The sequence below is a fragment of the Desarmillaria tabescens genome (assembly GCF_030435595.1).
Source record: "Desarmillaria tabescens strain CCBAS 213 chromosome Unknown EV420scaffold_76, whole genome shotgun sequence".
NCBI lineage: Eukaryota > Fungi > Basidiomycota > Agaricomycetes > Agaricales > Physalacriaceae > Desarmillaria > Desarmillaria tabescens.
The window spans coordinates 91577-106442 of NW_026848375.1; the positions used below are offsets into that span (position 1 = coordinate 91577).

A 14866-nucleotide genomic window follows, 5' to 3' on the forward strand; every position below is an offset into this window, starting at 1 on the left:
TACAGCTTATTAGTACGTTGGCACCAAAAGTAAGAGACGATGCTCACCGGAATACATACTCAGGGTTGTAACTGGCAAGAATGAAACGGGCCAATGATTGCGTTTGAAGACAGACAACGAAACTGTTTTCTAGTGCGTGAGCTGGTGCCAGTAGAAAATACTCATAATCAACGTACAGCAGTAGCCCATGAAGACAGCACCGAACGACGAGTAAATTTGATTGTGGTTTTCTTGGTGCCCACGCACTGTTCGACCACCCACGAAGACTTCAGGGTGCGCTACACTGATCGGAGGCGGCTCCTGTAAGATGATAATCGTTAAGTTGTTATGGAGACCTACTCCGAGTCGCTAACTGACATTTCATGCCTCATGGCTACATAGACCGATGGCCCTGAACCAAGAAATGGAACATATACTTGCTGGAAGCAGGCGTGCGGAGAATGATGAGTGGACCATACAGTTGTTCGGATGCTTAGGAACCAAGTGCCGGAGTGTAGTGAATGACACTGCTACGTAGACGCAGATGGAGAAGAGAAGCCTGCGTCACCACAACCGTCAGTAGGACTTCAAAGGATCGTGAGCCAGGATAGCTGCGCCGTACCATAGTCATCTAGGCATACAAGGGCTTTACTGATCTTGACATGGCCGGTAGAGTATCTTGGCGCATAATTTCACAATATCAGCGCGCGTCTCTTCGTATTGCGAATTTGCATGGCTCTGGTGAGGTCCTGGTGAGGTCAGAATAAGATACCATTGATCCGTAAAGCCACAGCAACAACGTACTATGGCATGCATCCACGATCTAAAACAACTAGATTCTAGATTCTCCCGCATATATCTGAATGGCTACGGGCCGGTTCAATAATTATAATTGGACTTTCATGCGCGTCCAGAACAGCCAGGCTCGAATGGAGTAACGCATGATGGGACAGCTACCGGTAGCCTATTCGACAAAAAATAATTTACTATACGATAGCAAACAGCAAACAGACGGATAACATACGACAAAGAAACCTCAGCGCAATTCTACATGCTACTGTGGCAGTTCTTCCCAAGAGGGTCCCTGGAGTCCGCACCGGGGTGTTTTAACGCGACACATTCTCGCTCAGAAAGAAGTCTGAGGATATAGTGGTTGGAAAGGAAGAATCACGTCTTCCAACAGCCATAGCGAAGAATAGCGGTGCGTGATAATGGTGGCGCGGAAGCAAAAATAGGGTGGGAACATTCTCCTCTTTCAAGCATGATGGCACCGGGCCGAGTCGTCTAAAGGTGCTACGGAGCATCGGGCCGTTCTTCCTTGCCACGGTGAAACTGTTCTACTTCTCGAGAAAGATGTTCAATTCGTTCCCAGCTCCAAATTGTCGAATCTTCTCAAGTTTCCTGATATACTTGAAAAGAATTGTTGGCTGACACATTACTTAATCTGTATCAGTTATCCGAGGAATGCTTAACTGACTTCGAACCATTGCAGAACCCGTTCTCAGTCCTTTTGACTCCCATACCGTTCGACAGCTTGGACTCAGTGAAAATTAACCGTGATTCTCAATAATCCGACGTTGTTGCTCCTGGATACCCCAGGTAATATGATAGCCAATCATGACACCTGCCTTACCCATGGCCCAAGCACGTCACGACTCATGGCCTCTTCGCTCGCTGCACACTACCATGCACCTCTTCACTAATAACTCTCAAAAACACGAAAAAAGCTCCCCATTTGATACTATTCGGAATAGCAGAGATATCTTCGTCGGCCTCGACTTCACATCCTGTACCAATTAACTCGTGAAGCCATTCAAGCTGCTGCGAATCTCCGGGACGTCAAAGACTGAAGTTATCAGAAGGCATTTCGTCGCACCTCGCTAACGCAGTGCGATGTTTTCACTGCTTTCATTCCGGCTTCTGGCAGGATTGTAGGCCCTTTATGCATATTATTGGCCGATATACCGAGAATCCGTTAGGTAGCAGAAACGAGGTGAATGTAACTGAGGTATGCCTGTCAAACCAACGTCATTGTTCCTATTTTCGTACCGTTATTGTCTATGATGTCCATCATACTCTAGGGCCTCGCTGAGGAGTATGAAAACATCAAGTACCGTACTACAGGTATGCCAAGATTTCGGCGTGTAGGATACAGTTTTGTCACGGGTTCGGCCCTGCGGTAGCGCTACAATACATAAAGGTATCTGATGGACGTGAACGATATCAATAGACCAAGTCTTAGATTTTCCGGAATCCATATCAATCACCCAGCACTGAAATGATACGTAGCAATTCTTCGACATCCCTCGACCCCACTGTAACAGTCCCTGAAGTTGTCTCAATCACAGCCAAGCTCGATGCGACGGAGATCGCCAAAATCTCCCACATGGGAACCGAACACTTCCAATCGCAACTCCAATCCACCGAACTCCGACTGGCGATCTTATCCAAGTGGGATATCCCCAAAGGCTCAAGAATCCTCGAGCTAGGATTCGGACAAGGAGATTGCACTGCTGTCCTCGCTGAGCTCGTGGGTCCAAACGGTCATGTCACCGCGGTAGATCCAGGATCGTTGGACTACGGTTCGTTTACTATCTACAAAGACTATCATTGCTGAGTGTGGTTTCTAATCAGGATCCCCTTACACGCTCGGACAAGCGCAGGATAACCTGTCGTCTAGCGTGCTGGGTCCACGGATCACCTGGAAGCACGCCGATCCCGTCGAATTCCTGAAAAATCATGACGGCCAGTACGACATCGCGGTTCTCGTGCTCTGCACCTGGTACTTCGCATCGCCGAAGGTCCTCAGCGATATGCTCTCGATGCTGGCCAAGAGCAATGTCGGTAAAGTCTGCATCGCAGAATGGAGCCTCTCCTCCAACCAAGCGCAGAGTCATATTCTTGCTGCTCTCGCTCAGGCGGCATTGCAGTACCATAACCTGTCTTCGTCGGCCAACATTCGTACTCTATTTTCTCCGGCAGTCCTCGAGGCGAGCGCCACCGTGGCTGGGCTCAAACTTGAGAGGTCATCGACACTAATCCCTGCCGATAACGTATTGGATGGCCTGTGGGAGGTGCAGATTGTGCTTGGTGACGGGTTTATGAAAGATTTGGATAGTTTCGTGAAGGATGACAGGCAGAGGTCCCTGATCATGTCGATGAGGGATGCAGTACGGGCGAGTTATGAGCAGGCTGGTGGGAAAAAGCAAGTACGTTCCATGGACGTCTGGTATGCTACATTTTTGAAGGCTTGAGTGCATCAGGGGTCAATCTAAGGATGATAGATTGCACACACCTTACATATCTCCTTACATTACCATGTGGCATAAACAGGGTCGAGTTCGACGAAATGAACAAAAGTTTCAGTTGCTGTGACTGCAGTCTGCATGTAGCAAAACATTTCGGGTCATGGAAGTCCTACATAGTTTGGCGTAAAAAGTGACATCATGATATAACAGGCCTAATCATGCAAAAGAAAGACATGAATCTAAAATAAAGAAAGTAACGAACAATCTCTTACATATGGAGGAACAGAGGCTTGATTATATGTGCAATGAAGCTACCTTCGAGGCAGTTCTCTTGGGTAGCTGAGGACCCGCGTTACTCCTGGCAGGGCCGCGGCAAAGGGCGAGAAGAAGAAATGAATTTCGGCCTAAATCGGCTAAGCAATATTGCCCTTGAGGGCAAGTCTTTACGTGTCAGACCGCCGTGAACCTCCTTCAGGCGGCGTTTTGACGCGTCTTTACGTGTCTTATCGCGTCCAATTCTATGTAGGTGCTTTTTCCAGTTTCCTAATAGTAGCAGCGCAAGAAGAACACGGTCAATTCATCAGAACACATGGTGTCAAAATGACGTTTAGATCTATATCAAGAATAAATCCGATGTTAAAGCGCTGCTGAATCGAACCGGCCAGCGGCAAGCCTCAACGTCCGGCTCCACACAGTTTCGAAGCAATCTCTCCACTCGGTAACTTTCTCTGGTGGTGCTTGTGTTGAAGCTTGGCAGGTCCGATGCTGTAACACCACTTCGTCCCCGACACAGCTTCTGCATAGCAACAGCTCGATTCGCGCTCCCTGGGACGGTCGATTGTGCCCTGTGTGAGATCTCAAGCAATCATAGAGATATTCAACATAACTGCTATGGGGTGCTCCTTTTCGTGCTTTCGTTCAGCTTCCTTGGCTATTTGATGTGCTGAGTTTAGTATAACGCATAAAAATTTGCTCTTCATCTGAAAGTATAAGTACTGAAAGAGACTTCATTTTACGGCAGGTTAATACGTATTTTCCGACTCGCATGTCTCGCATCATCACATGCGCTTAACTAGTTGATTTCAGGGACAGACTTGTCTCTTCTTGGGCCTTATAAAGCTCTCGATTTCGTTGATTGAAGCCCAACTAATCATGAAGTTCCTCTCAGTGTATGCACATTCTTCCCATTCACTACAAGCAAAACTGAAGTCTAACACAGAGTCAGACTCGCATCTCTACCAGCTGCAGCACTCGCGCTGACGGTTCAGGTACCTACCAACCCGGTCTCTGGGCAGGTTACCGACATCTACTGGACAAACGGTCCCTCTGACCCAGAGTGGACTTTGTTCCTGATGAACGCGTCTGAGACCGCCTTCGGACTCAAAGGCATCCTGGGAGAAAACGTCGACCCGACTCCCGAGAAGCTGACGGTGACCCTTCCCGTGTTGCCCGAAACCGAGTAAGTGCAATGAGTATATGCGAATCTTGGCGAATTGTTTTTCTTTTTTCTTTTGCAGGTACCGGTACGTCTTGAAGGCCGTCCGTGCGGAGTGAGTATATGCACTTCCAGATAACACCGATGGCGAACCTGATGATTCCTTGCAGTAACCTTGACTGGCCGGTTGCTTGGAGTGACGTCTTCGATATCACTCAGCCCGAATAAAGAATTGGCATGTGAACCGACCGCGTCATACATACAATTTGAAGAGAATGATATCATCCCTGATCATATAGTCCTATATGCTGACTGGTAAGGAATATAGGGTGCAATGACATGTCTCAGAACAAGTAATTAATACGCCAAAAGAAGGCGTAATCATGTTCACGTGCAGACACGCCGTATAAAGGTTTCAAAAAGACAGCGCGGACATGTCCAAGTAAGCTTCCCGCTCTATCAATACCAAGCAGTCAACTACTTCGCAGAAACTCGTGTTATTCAAAAAGTCACATTTTTACCATACCTGCAAAGCACACTCTAAAAATCGACGCGATAAGGATATAGCACAGGGGATATTGGTTCTGACCCATGTATTCCTATTCATTAAAATTGTTATTATTCGAATCCATGGACGGGTTTCGGAATATATCTGCAAGACAATTAGCAACCAGTTCATCCACATCAAAACAGAACACTTACGCCTCCTCTAGGTACAGTATATCCTCTTCGGATAACTCACGTCCCACGCCGACGACGTTTTCTTCCAGCCTCTTTATGGAAGAAATACCTACAATCGGGCTGACCACCTTGGCCGAAACCCAAGCCAATGCTATCTGAGCCATAGATGCACCGCATCGCTTCGCCACTTCCTCAACGCGGCCGATGATGATTTTATCGACATCAGTCAACTTTGGCCTTGGAAATCCCCCGGATTCAGATCGTTTTGTGGACTCGTCCACAGAGCGTGTGAGGTACCCTCCAGCCACAGGCGCCCATGGTATGATCCCGATCCCGTGGTACTTGCAATAGTCAAACATTTCCCGCTCCTTGGAATCGATATAGTCAGCGAAGACGAGGATCACGTAAAGTATTCTCACCTCCTCACGATATAAGAGCGAATACTCGCACTGCATGCTCACGAAAGTAGTCCACCCATTTCTCCTCGCAACTTCGTTCAACAACGCGAATTTCCAAACCGGCATAGAACTCGCGCCAATGTATCGGACCTTTCCACTCTGAACGAGATCATGAAGTGCTTTCATCGTCTCTTCCGGGGGTGTTAAGTCGTCATATCTATGAATCTGTAGCAAGTCGATGTAATTCGTCTTCAAGCGGGGGAGGGATGCTTCGACAGCGTTGAATATTGCTGCTCTGGACAGTCCCCACTGATTGACATAATCCCTCGTCTTCTTCAGATGGCCGGAGAGTTTGCCTCGTATTGTGGCATCTTTTCCGACAATTCTGTGGCATTTAGTAGCGATGACGATCTCCTGGCGGGGAACTTGGTACTGCCCGATGCCGTGTTTTAGCCAGAGAATGGTATTTGACAAAGATCTGCAGACCTTTTCCATGAATGCACCGATGATCCGTTCTGATTCTCCGTTTGAATAGACATTGGCCGTGTCGATGGTATTGATTCCTCTATCCCATGCAGCCTTCAGAATCGGGAAGGAATGCTCTTCGTCTAAAACCCAATCCTAAAATGTCCTCTAAGCGAGCGAGTTACTAGGGTTTGGGAGGTTGTGCTCACGAGCCATTTCGGGGACCCGAAGCTCATAGCACCTAGCTATCATCCGTAATATAAGCGCTCTGCTACACAAAGCTAACTTGGGAGAAAGCTCACGATCGGAACAGATACTCGTAAGCCGGACGATCCTAGCTGGCGATACTCGACTGGCTTTGGCTTGAGGGTTACCATTGTGAAGATTACCGAGTTCGCCAACGATGGGAGGTGGAAGCCTGGAAGGAGCCGATCCGTTCGTCGATGGTCTGGAGTGAAAGTTGCCTTTCGACACGTTTTCACCGAAGATTCAGAAGCCGCCCTTGTGACTAGCGTGAGTTATTATTATTAATATTATTAACGTTGCGCCCAGTTTCTAAATTTACATCAGTAACGCAGCACGTGGGCCACTTTTTTTCGCCATTAGTATCGCGATCTGATGTCCGCGGCGTCCAGCGCAATTTCAAAACTCTTTGTGCAAGGCAACATTCATGGACGCGTAGAAACGAATTTGTGAACATTTGATGTATAGAAATTTCGGGCCATGTTCAGGAAAGACGAGGCTCAGATACCCGCGGTTCTTTAAGGCAAAGGATTTTAGTGTCCGTGACCCGAAATCCGTTTAACATATTCTCTTCCAGTGTTTCAACTGAAAAGGACAACATAGCTCAGAACAGCGATACTGCGAGCGGATAAAAAGTCTAGGTGCTGGCAATTAGCGTTACAATTAAAGGTGGCTCAAATCGGATAGTTCAATCCCTTACCGGGACAGATAACAAGCCAGTCAATCTGTTATCTGTGTTTCCATAAGTCATATATAAGTTCGAGCCTTATTCCATTCAGATCCTCGAATTTCTCTGGGAACTGGTATACGAGGCCAATGGTTCGACTCGGAAAGGTGTCGACGCTTGCAAGGTGTCTAATGAATAGCAAGGAGAAGACGCCGCAATCAGAGGTATTTTGTTGATAGTAAGTCTGACGAAAATATCGGTAACCTGTGTAAGAGAGATCACTGATGCTTACGGTGTTTGCATGAGGTATGAAAGATTTCTCTGGCACCCATTCGATTGCGGGGCAGTTACATCGTTGACGAATAGCATCGATCATGGCCTTGAGAATCTACATGCTGAACAGTGAGTACAGTCCGCACATTGATCGAGCGTCATACCTTTATTAGCGCGGCTTCAGTCGATATCGTTGTGTCATTATCACCGACAGCGGGCAAACTGTCGTATACGGAGATTGTCCTATCGCAAATATCTATACAAGCGACTATCCAGTGTTCATTGGCAATATTGACGGGCAAAATGATTCGGCGCCAGGCGTCTACAATGTGGAGGGCAACCTGAAACGCTTTTTCAAGCATCAACACAAGAAAACGGATGTTAAATACCTTTATTTTATGCCACCAAAGTATTCGAGTAATGTCGTTGTCAGATAATGCAGATTTCGGAGTTGTCCTGTCTTTCTGAAAGAGAAATTTGGAAGCAAAGAACGTGTCCAAGATAATGACATCGTGTCGCACAGACATGTTCCACAGATCAAGAAGACGATTAATAATCTCGTCGTTGATCCAGCCTCCGGGAGCGAGACGCTGGATATCCTGCTTTGTGCACGGACCGGCATCGAAGCACCCAGGACCAGTGAACTAGAAAGGGGTACATGAGAAGGGTAATTTTTGTTTTGATATCTGCACCTTACATCATAGAGGACCGATCTAACTTGATCAGGGAACCTGGACCACCATCCGGTTAAGTGCCTTTCAAAAGGTATGTAGGACGCTCGAGCTAAGGAGAGGGCTCCTAAAAAATTATAGATGGATGGCGACGATGTCCCAGACGCCTCAATGACTCTTTTAATGAACATTCCGTATGCGAGCACAGGGAAAAATGCCATGCGAGTGCGCTGAAAGGCTATGTATTCCGAAACATTGAACCCGTTCAAGCTGGCGATGTAGCGGTAGGCGTATTCAATCAAGTTCTCCGGCATGTCTTCCGAAGAAGAACCCAATACGACTAGCAATTCTTGCATCATTTGGACCCAAACGCGAATTTCATTCGTCAATGAAGGAGCGACAGTCTGTGCGGTGATTAATCCAGCAGGAGTTTGAGAGGATTCCAGTGGAAAAGCGACCGTAGACTGCGAAGGTGCCGGGAGGGATGATGCAGATGCAGGAAAAGGTAAAGGCTGTATTACAGATTGACCTAGTGGAGATAGTATTACCCGAGAAAGAGGTAATGATGATTGCCCTGATGGAAGACACCTAGAGATAGTATGAGACGAGATCGATGCGTCTACGCGAGTTGTAGACAATTATGAAAAGTACATACGAAGGATCTGCTGGATACCGTGCATTCTGTTGCTTCTGTCGCGTTTTTTCTTCATATGTTGCGGGCGTGAGAGTATTGATTTGAAAACCTGCTTTCTGTTTTTTTGCCTCTTGACAACTGTTTTTAAAAATTCAGGAATAGGAATTTTGGGTGAAAGGAGGGACCTACAGCCGATATCGTTCCCGCCGCTTGCGGTGTAATTCATCTTCAAGGGGCATGATGGTGGTTGAAGTCAACTTCCAAAATAGGACTCGACCGACAAAGGACCGGCCCGGAACGGCTTCATTGCCGGCCAAAGGTCAGAATGGTCGATCGTGAACCGGAAGGCGGCGCCCATGGATATGGTTCGCCATGAATTTGACCGTTCGCGGGATCCGAATGAGAAGACCAGTCGCTTGAGGACAATACAGCGGTATAACCCGATGACTTGGTCGTAGTAAGCATAGTAATAACATTATGTACTCAAGATAGCAAAACGCGCGTGTTCAACGCGCTCCGTGCGCGGTGCATTTTGAATACAACTTCTTTATTACATCGCCGGTAGCCATTTGGCTGAGGTGGAGTGAAGGAGAGTGGAGGATACCCCACTTGAACTCCGCTGAGAGCATAAATAATTTGGAAATAACGTCCCTGGTGTAAAGAGAAAATTAGCGGGAGGACATGTATGGGGTCTGGACAGTGAAACTGCACCTGTACCTCGCAGACCGATATATCAACGACTGCCGCATACCGTAAACCGTGGATATATCAATCGCCTAGTCGTACCGTGAGTGTTCGATATATGGTCTGCCGTAACAACGCCAAAAAGGATGCATTTGACACCTAGCGATCAAATCAGTCTAGCTCGTCGTCTGCGACGCTGAGCTCCCCTGCTCTGTGCCTTGGGGAAGCCGATGACTGCCGACAGGCTCCACAAACAACTTGGATCGTGTCAAGGATCTCAGATCTTGTTCGAAGTCGCTCGCTGCTCCAAATTCGATATATCACGGCCGTGTATATCGACCAGTCTTTGATATATCAATTGGTTAGGTGCCCTTCAAGTTGTTGGTACCGGCACAAGGATCCGGCAAAAATCCGGAACAGTGTCTAATTTCAATAATTTGATCCGGTCTGAACCGGCTTTCATTTTTTCAGTTACCTCATTGCTCAACCGCTACTCCGTCCTCAATCAAACGCACACTCTCCATCGAACTATGTCGCCGCCAGTCTAAACGGTCCATCGACGAGCTACTCTCACGGTGACGAGAGACCGCACGTGTATATCGTCGACGTTCGTCGTTATAATGTTCAGGATCATCCTTTTTTCATACTATGCACCTTTCCGACGCAGACATGAAGTTTTCTCAGGGAAAAAAATAATCTACAAAGTTGCTCTTACAACCCCTCTCCTGATCCTATCAGCACTAGCATGCTTTCCATGCTCTTCGAAAATCATGGAGTATGGTTCTGTATGCCTCAGTATGGAGAAGAATGGAAATATGCTGCATAGCCAATTTCTTGATTCATGAGCCTATCGCTGCGGATGTTTACGAATGGTATGAGGGTAATAACCCCAGTATGTCGCCTCACTCTTTGTGATCAAATGCGGTGGACAACTCCTGGTTACTAGTTCCGTAGCTGCGAACCCTTGTTGGACCCAGGAAACTTCCATGAAAGCTGTCAAGTGATCCACGACGTTATATATGTGCCATCTATATACAACGCATGTCTGCTGCTTCTAGTAGCGCCCTGAATGTGACTGAATCTCTGGTCATTGGGTCTGATCGCTTTGTCCACTAGGACAGCGTACCTGGGGTGCGAGAAGAGAAGTTTGGGTGGGACCACGATAACACATACATCTTGGTGTACCGTAGGACTGGATCAAGTGACTCATGACTCTCTTTCTCTGCCCGTTATGCGCTAACAAGAAACTCTAGGGAATGTCCTAGCTGAACCCGTAAACGGCTTTTTCTCAGCCGCATTTCTCAACCTGAATTATCCGCCAATACCATTCTCGTTCCAATGCTGGCTACTTCGCACCATGACATCAGTCCGTGCTCTGACTTGTTTACACGTCCTGGAATCGGCCAAAAACCATTGGGCAATGTCACCAATAGTCATCTTCTGTACGCCGATATACCTCGAATTTTCCGTCACAAATATTGAGATGAATCAGCGGGTAAGCACTCGGGGTCTGTAGGATGTGCGTGTCTTCCCTCTCACAATTCGGATGGAACTTATCAATTCTGTTGTCACAGGATCATCGTATATTTATTATGTGGCATCCAATGGCAATAAAGCGACTTCTGTGTGGCCAGAAGTCGCTAGTCTAGCATTACGTCGTGTGCTAGCAAATCTGTTAAACAAGTAGGGGCGGCAGCAGTGCCAATGTCACTCTTCCTTCGTTTTTACAAAATGCATGGAAAGATAGAACTGGTACGCTGTCCGCATTCTAGCTTGAATGGAGTCAGTTGACCTTCTCCTAGCTCTACGTGACATGCGCAGTTTCGATATTCTGCGGAGGGGTTCAAACCGTAACTTTACTGGGAGGTTCCATTAAAGCTGTCGTACCCTGTTGATATAGCATGTGCTGTATGTTCACTGCTTCCGATTCCGCTCTATATGCGACTGAATCTATGGCGACAGACCATTTCGCTGTACTTCCTTAACGAATTGAGTGCGTAGTCATCGCAAGGCAACCCGTAGAGCTTTGAGTCTTGGGCGTTCAAGGATGCACTAAGGATTGAGAAATAGAAGCGGCGATAGGAATCGACTTGTGGAGTGATAAAGCGCTTAAGACTCCCCGATGTTTTCCCTAACATCCCGTCGACATTGCGTGCTTACAAGGTCAACTCTCATTCCTGGTTGCAGGTATATGACTTCTCGATTTATCGCAAAGTGTGGTTCTCATTCCTTGTTTGTAGGAATTTTTTGGAGATCGTGACGAAAGATTTCTATTCTTTGGATCATTTCAAATACAACTTCGCTGGTGGGTTTGCGCATGTCTTATGGTCGAAGAATACGCCCGGTAAATTCATTTCGGCGTGGAATACATTCTGCTATTCAATTACTGAATTTGTCTCCCAACCGTATTGCATTGACGTACAAGCGTATAACTAGCAACATCTAGAGCTTTGTTTGACGACGGGGGTGTGGAGATGCGGAACGTGCTTCTGATTGACTCCGTCCATCCGTTCTATATTCACTAACTATTATCTAGATTAGATATGATCTTCCTTGTATATATATGAAGACGCTCGGACGCTCAATAGACTCGATCTTCAAGCTTCACCTTCTTTTCTATTGTCGCCACAGTAAATCTCATTTCTCGTTGGTCGTATATTCTCCTGGCTTAACATACGTTGGCTAACTCTAAATCCTTCTAGAACGACATGTCCATCCTCGTTCGTCATCGAATTGGCGGTTGGCTTCCCCGCGATCATCGAATTCTTCAACGCTGGCTGGCCAAAAAGATTGCCCAAGTCGATGCAAACCCACAGCCTTTCCAGCCCGTCATCCAAGAGTTCCAAAACCTTATAGAAAGCAACGCCGATATTTATATGGATTTCCATCAAATGTTCAATCAAGTACCAACCAAGCCGCCTTACGATAAAGATCCGACAGGGAAACCACAGGTACGTGCCGACGATTTTGGAATTTCTCGCATTTGTGCGACTAACATTTTTCGGGTCTTCTTTCCCAGGTTCGCGATTATATGAACATGTTAGCTTTGTTCAATCAAGTCATCACCGAAGCCCCCGACTTCGAAGAAGCCAGTTACGATGTTGGCTTGGTCGGATTCCCAATCAACGCTATCCTCGATTGGCCTATGGGCACACCCGCGGGCCTCTCCGCTTTCTCCAACGACAAAGTGAACGCTCAGTTCAAGAAGATGTTCGACGTCTGGGCAGCCTTTCTCACTTCATCCGCCTCCCGCTATGTCCTCACCACCGACACGACCGGATGGTTTGGCCCCAACGCTAGTGAAGCGATGCCCAATTTTGCACAGACATACGTGTGCGATCCCACCGCGCAATATTACGGATTCAGGTCCTGGGACGATTTCTTCACCAGGCTCTTCCAACCTGGCGTCCACCCCGTCATGTTCCCCGATGATGACCGCATCGTCATCAGTGCTTGCGAGTCCACCGTTTACAAGACGGCATCCAACATTAAAGCGCTTGACACGTTCTGGCTTAAAGGCGAACCGTATTCACTTAACCATATGCTCAACAACGACCCCTTTGTACCCCAATTCGTCGGCGGGACCGTCTATCAAGCTTTCCTCAGCGCCACCAAATACCATCGCTGGCACAGTCCAGTGAACGGTACAGTCACAAAGACCGTCATGATCCCAGGTACATACTACGCTGAGTCTCCCGCCATGGGATTCCCGAACCCAGACCCTGGCGCTCCCGACCTTTCGCAAGGCTTCATCACTGCTATAGCCGCTCGTTCGCTCATCTTTATTCAAGCCGATAACCGGGGCATCGGTTTGATGTGCTTTGTAGCTGTGGGAATGGCAGAGGTGTCGACGTGTGAGATCACCGTTAAGGAAGGCCAGGTGCTCAAGAAGGGTGACGAGATGGGGATGTTCCACTTTGGCGGATCTACACATTGCCTCATATTTCGGCCTGGCGCAAGCGTTACATTCAATCCGGACTATCCTGTCGGCGCAGATGTCCCGCTCCACGCTCCCATTGTAACCATCGCTTGAGGCGAGAGGCGATGAGATTTTGATACGAAGTGTAATTGGTTTTATGAATGTACGAGTAAGGGAGTTACGGTTCTGTATGCCTTTTCTTTTCGGTTACTTTCCCACTGCGCTTTCAGTACTTCAAACTTCAAAGGAAGTAGTTTTCACATTTATAAAGTATGTAGGAGTACGACTATAGCCTATGCTAGTTATAGACAATGGAAGGATTGTTTATTATAATACTAATTGAACGATGATATATCGTGTGAGAGATGGAAAGCGCCACCATTTGGAACACGATCCTGGACATGATGACGAGAAGTAGCAGGAGACTTTCCCAGCGCCCAAAGATGCGATACCCAGAGAGATCTGACAGCTATCAGATAAAATTATTTGCGTAATATGAATCTATACTTTACGAAAGATACTGCTGTAACTTACACTGTGCTTGAGTTACTCGCCAAACATGTACCAAGCAGTAGCTATTACTGCCACGAAGCAGTACAAATTTTTTTTCAACATACTAGCATTCATGTCATAAGAGTACAAGGAAAGTGCAACCGATTTCGAATTTATTTCTATCCAAAGAGGGTCAGTCGGACCAAAAAAAGTCGGGAAAGAGAGGAATACCATACAATCTCTTCACCGATAGTACGACTTCAAAGCACGGTCAATATTCGGAAATTCTATTGGTTTATCCGATGTTTGGCACTCGAGAAGAATCTTTTTGAGAGCTTCAGCCGCTGCAGGGTTGGACTTGAATGCCGGACTATTCAACACGAATGACATTGGAGGGAGGCCTCTATTGGACGGTGGGGCCAGACATTGGTCGCACCTAGAAATGAGGCAAGTGTTATCAAAGCAGAAACGAAAGCAGAATGGGATAACTCACGCTTTTGAGATAGCCGTCCATTCGTCCGGCGTTAACTTTAGATCCCTAAAGTAAAACAGTCAGGCTCAAATTTAAGCCACTGGGAAGTAGATCAGTACGCACTTCAAAGCTTCGACGAGGAACTCTTTGTGGTCCGACATGGTAATGGTACTGGGGATTGGACTTGGTGCGCAGAGTGTACCTTATATACCTCACCGATACTGTGGCATGGATACTCTTGACCTTTGCATAATTTCCAAGCCAGACAAAGGCATCATTCATCGATATTGGCAGGAACTCGTGGCGGTACTAAGAACAATAATTTTTGACACAATAAGAATTACCGCCACCAAGAATTCTTCTAATATAAGTTATCTTATCTTACCACAGGATTCAAACAGGATCATGCAGTGCCAAAATATGCAAAAATGTGAGTGCAGCACAGCTTGGGTGCCTGATCGGATGATTCACATCCGCAGTTGTACTCAGCTTCTGATCGTCTCTTCGGGATCGTCTGTAGACCTCTTTCAAGAGACAAGAACTTGGATGAGTTCAGAAAAGACAAGCGAGCTCAAGCAGGTTTCGATTTGACATTAAAATTCATT

At 47.0% G+C, this 14866-nt stretch overlaps 6 protein-coding genes across 6 annotated transcripts; 3 read left to right on the top strand and 3 right to left on the bottom strand.

Moving 5' to 3' along the window:
• Positions 1-2365: 2365 nt before the first annotated feature.
• EV420DRAFT_1623112 (S-adenosyl-L-methionine-dependent methyltransferase) lies at positions 2366-3233 on the top strand (the record flags this gene model as incomplete). The annotated part of the gene is made up of 2 exons (XM_060475903.1): positions 2366-2561; positions 2614-3233. 2 exons carry the CDS (start codon positions 2366-2368, stop codon positions 3231-3233), a joined length of 816 nt encoding a protein of 271 aa, XP_060323624.1.
• A 969-nt stretch (positions 3234-4202) lies between these two features.
• On the top strand, positions 4203-5157 carry EV420DRAFT_1132510 (uncharacterized protein). Its single transcript, XM_060465987.1, has 6 exons — positions 4203-4248; positions 4304-4396; positions 4453-4686; positions 4745-4777; positions 4833-4897; positions 4962-5157. Exons 2-5 carry the CDS (start codon positions 4380-4382, stop codon positions 4888-4890), a joined length of 342 nt encoding a protein of 113 aa, XP_060323625.1. The 5' UTR covers positions 4203-4248; positions 4304-4379; the 3' UTR covers positions 4891-4897; positions 4962-5157.
• Positions 5114-6723, bottom strand: EV420DRAFT_1132541 (NADP-dependent oxidoreductase domain-containing protein). Its single transcript, XM_060465988.1, has 5 exons — positions 6509-6723; positions 6416-6451; positions 5763-6362; positions 5365-5711; positions 5114-5314 (listed from the first exon to the last, which is right to left on the bottom strand). Exons 1-5 carry the CDS (start codon positions 6581-6583, stop codon positions 5281-5283), a joined length of 1092 nt encoding a protein of 363 aa, XP_060323626.1. The 5' UTR covers positions 6584-6723; the 3' UTR covers positions 5114-5280.
• Positions 6696-9004, bottom strand: EV420DRAFT_1581676 (uncharacterized protein). Its single transcript, XM_060474675.1, has 7 exons — positions 8884-9004; positions 8716-8832; positions 8087-8648; positions 7779-8033; positions 7554-7730; positions 7409-7504; positions 6696-7360 (listed from the first exon to the last, which is right to left on the bottom strand). The coding sequence occupies exons 1-7, from the start codon at positions 8931-8933 to the stop codon at positions 7178-7180; spliced, it is 1440 nt and encodes a 479-aa protein (XP_060323627.1). The 5' UTR covers positions 8934-9004; the 3' UTR covers positions 6696-7177.
• A 3082-nt stretch (positions 9005-12086) lies between these two features.
• EV420DRAFT_1279116 (phosphatidylserine decarboxylase-like protein) lies at positions 12087-13411 on the top strand (the record flags this gene model as incomplete). Its single annotated transcript, XM_060468121.1, has 2 exons — positions 12087-12329; positions 12398-13411. The coding sequence occupies 2 exons, from the start codon at positions 12087-12089 to the stop codon at positions 13409-13411; spliced, it is 1257 nt and encodes a 418-aa protein (XP_060323628.1).
• A 621-nt stretch (positions 13412-14032) lies between these two features.
• EV420DRAFT_1769228 (uncharacterized protein) lies at positions 14033-14429 on the bottom strand (the record flags this gene model as incomplete). The annotated part of the gene is made up of 3 exons (XM_060481014.1): positions 14385-14429; positions 14283-14327; positions 14033-14225 (listed from the first exon to the last, which is right to left on the bottom strand). The coding sequence occupies exons 1-3, from the start codon at positions 14420-14422 to the stop codon at positions 14033-14035; spliced, it is 276 nt and encodes a 91-aa protein (XP_060323629.1). The 5' UTR covers positions 14423-14429.
• Positions 14430-14866: the final 437 nt, after the last annotated feature.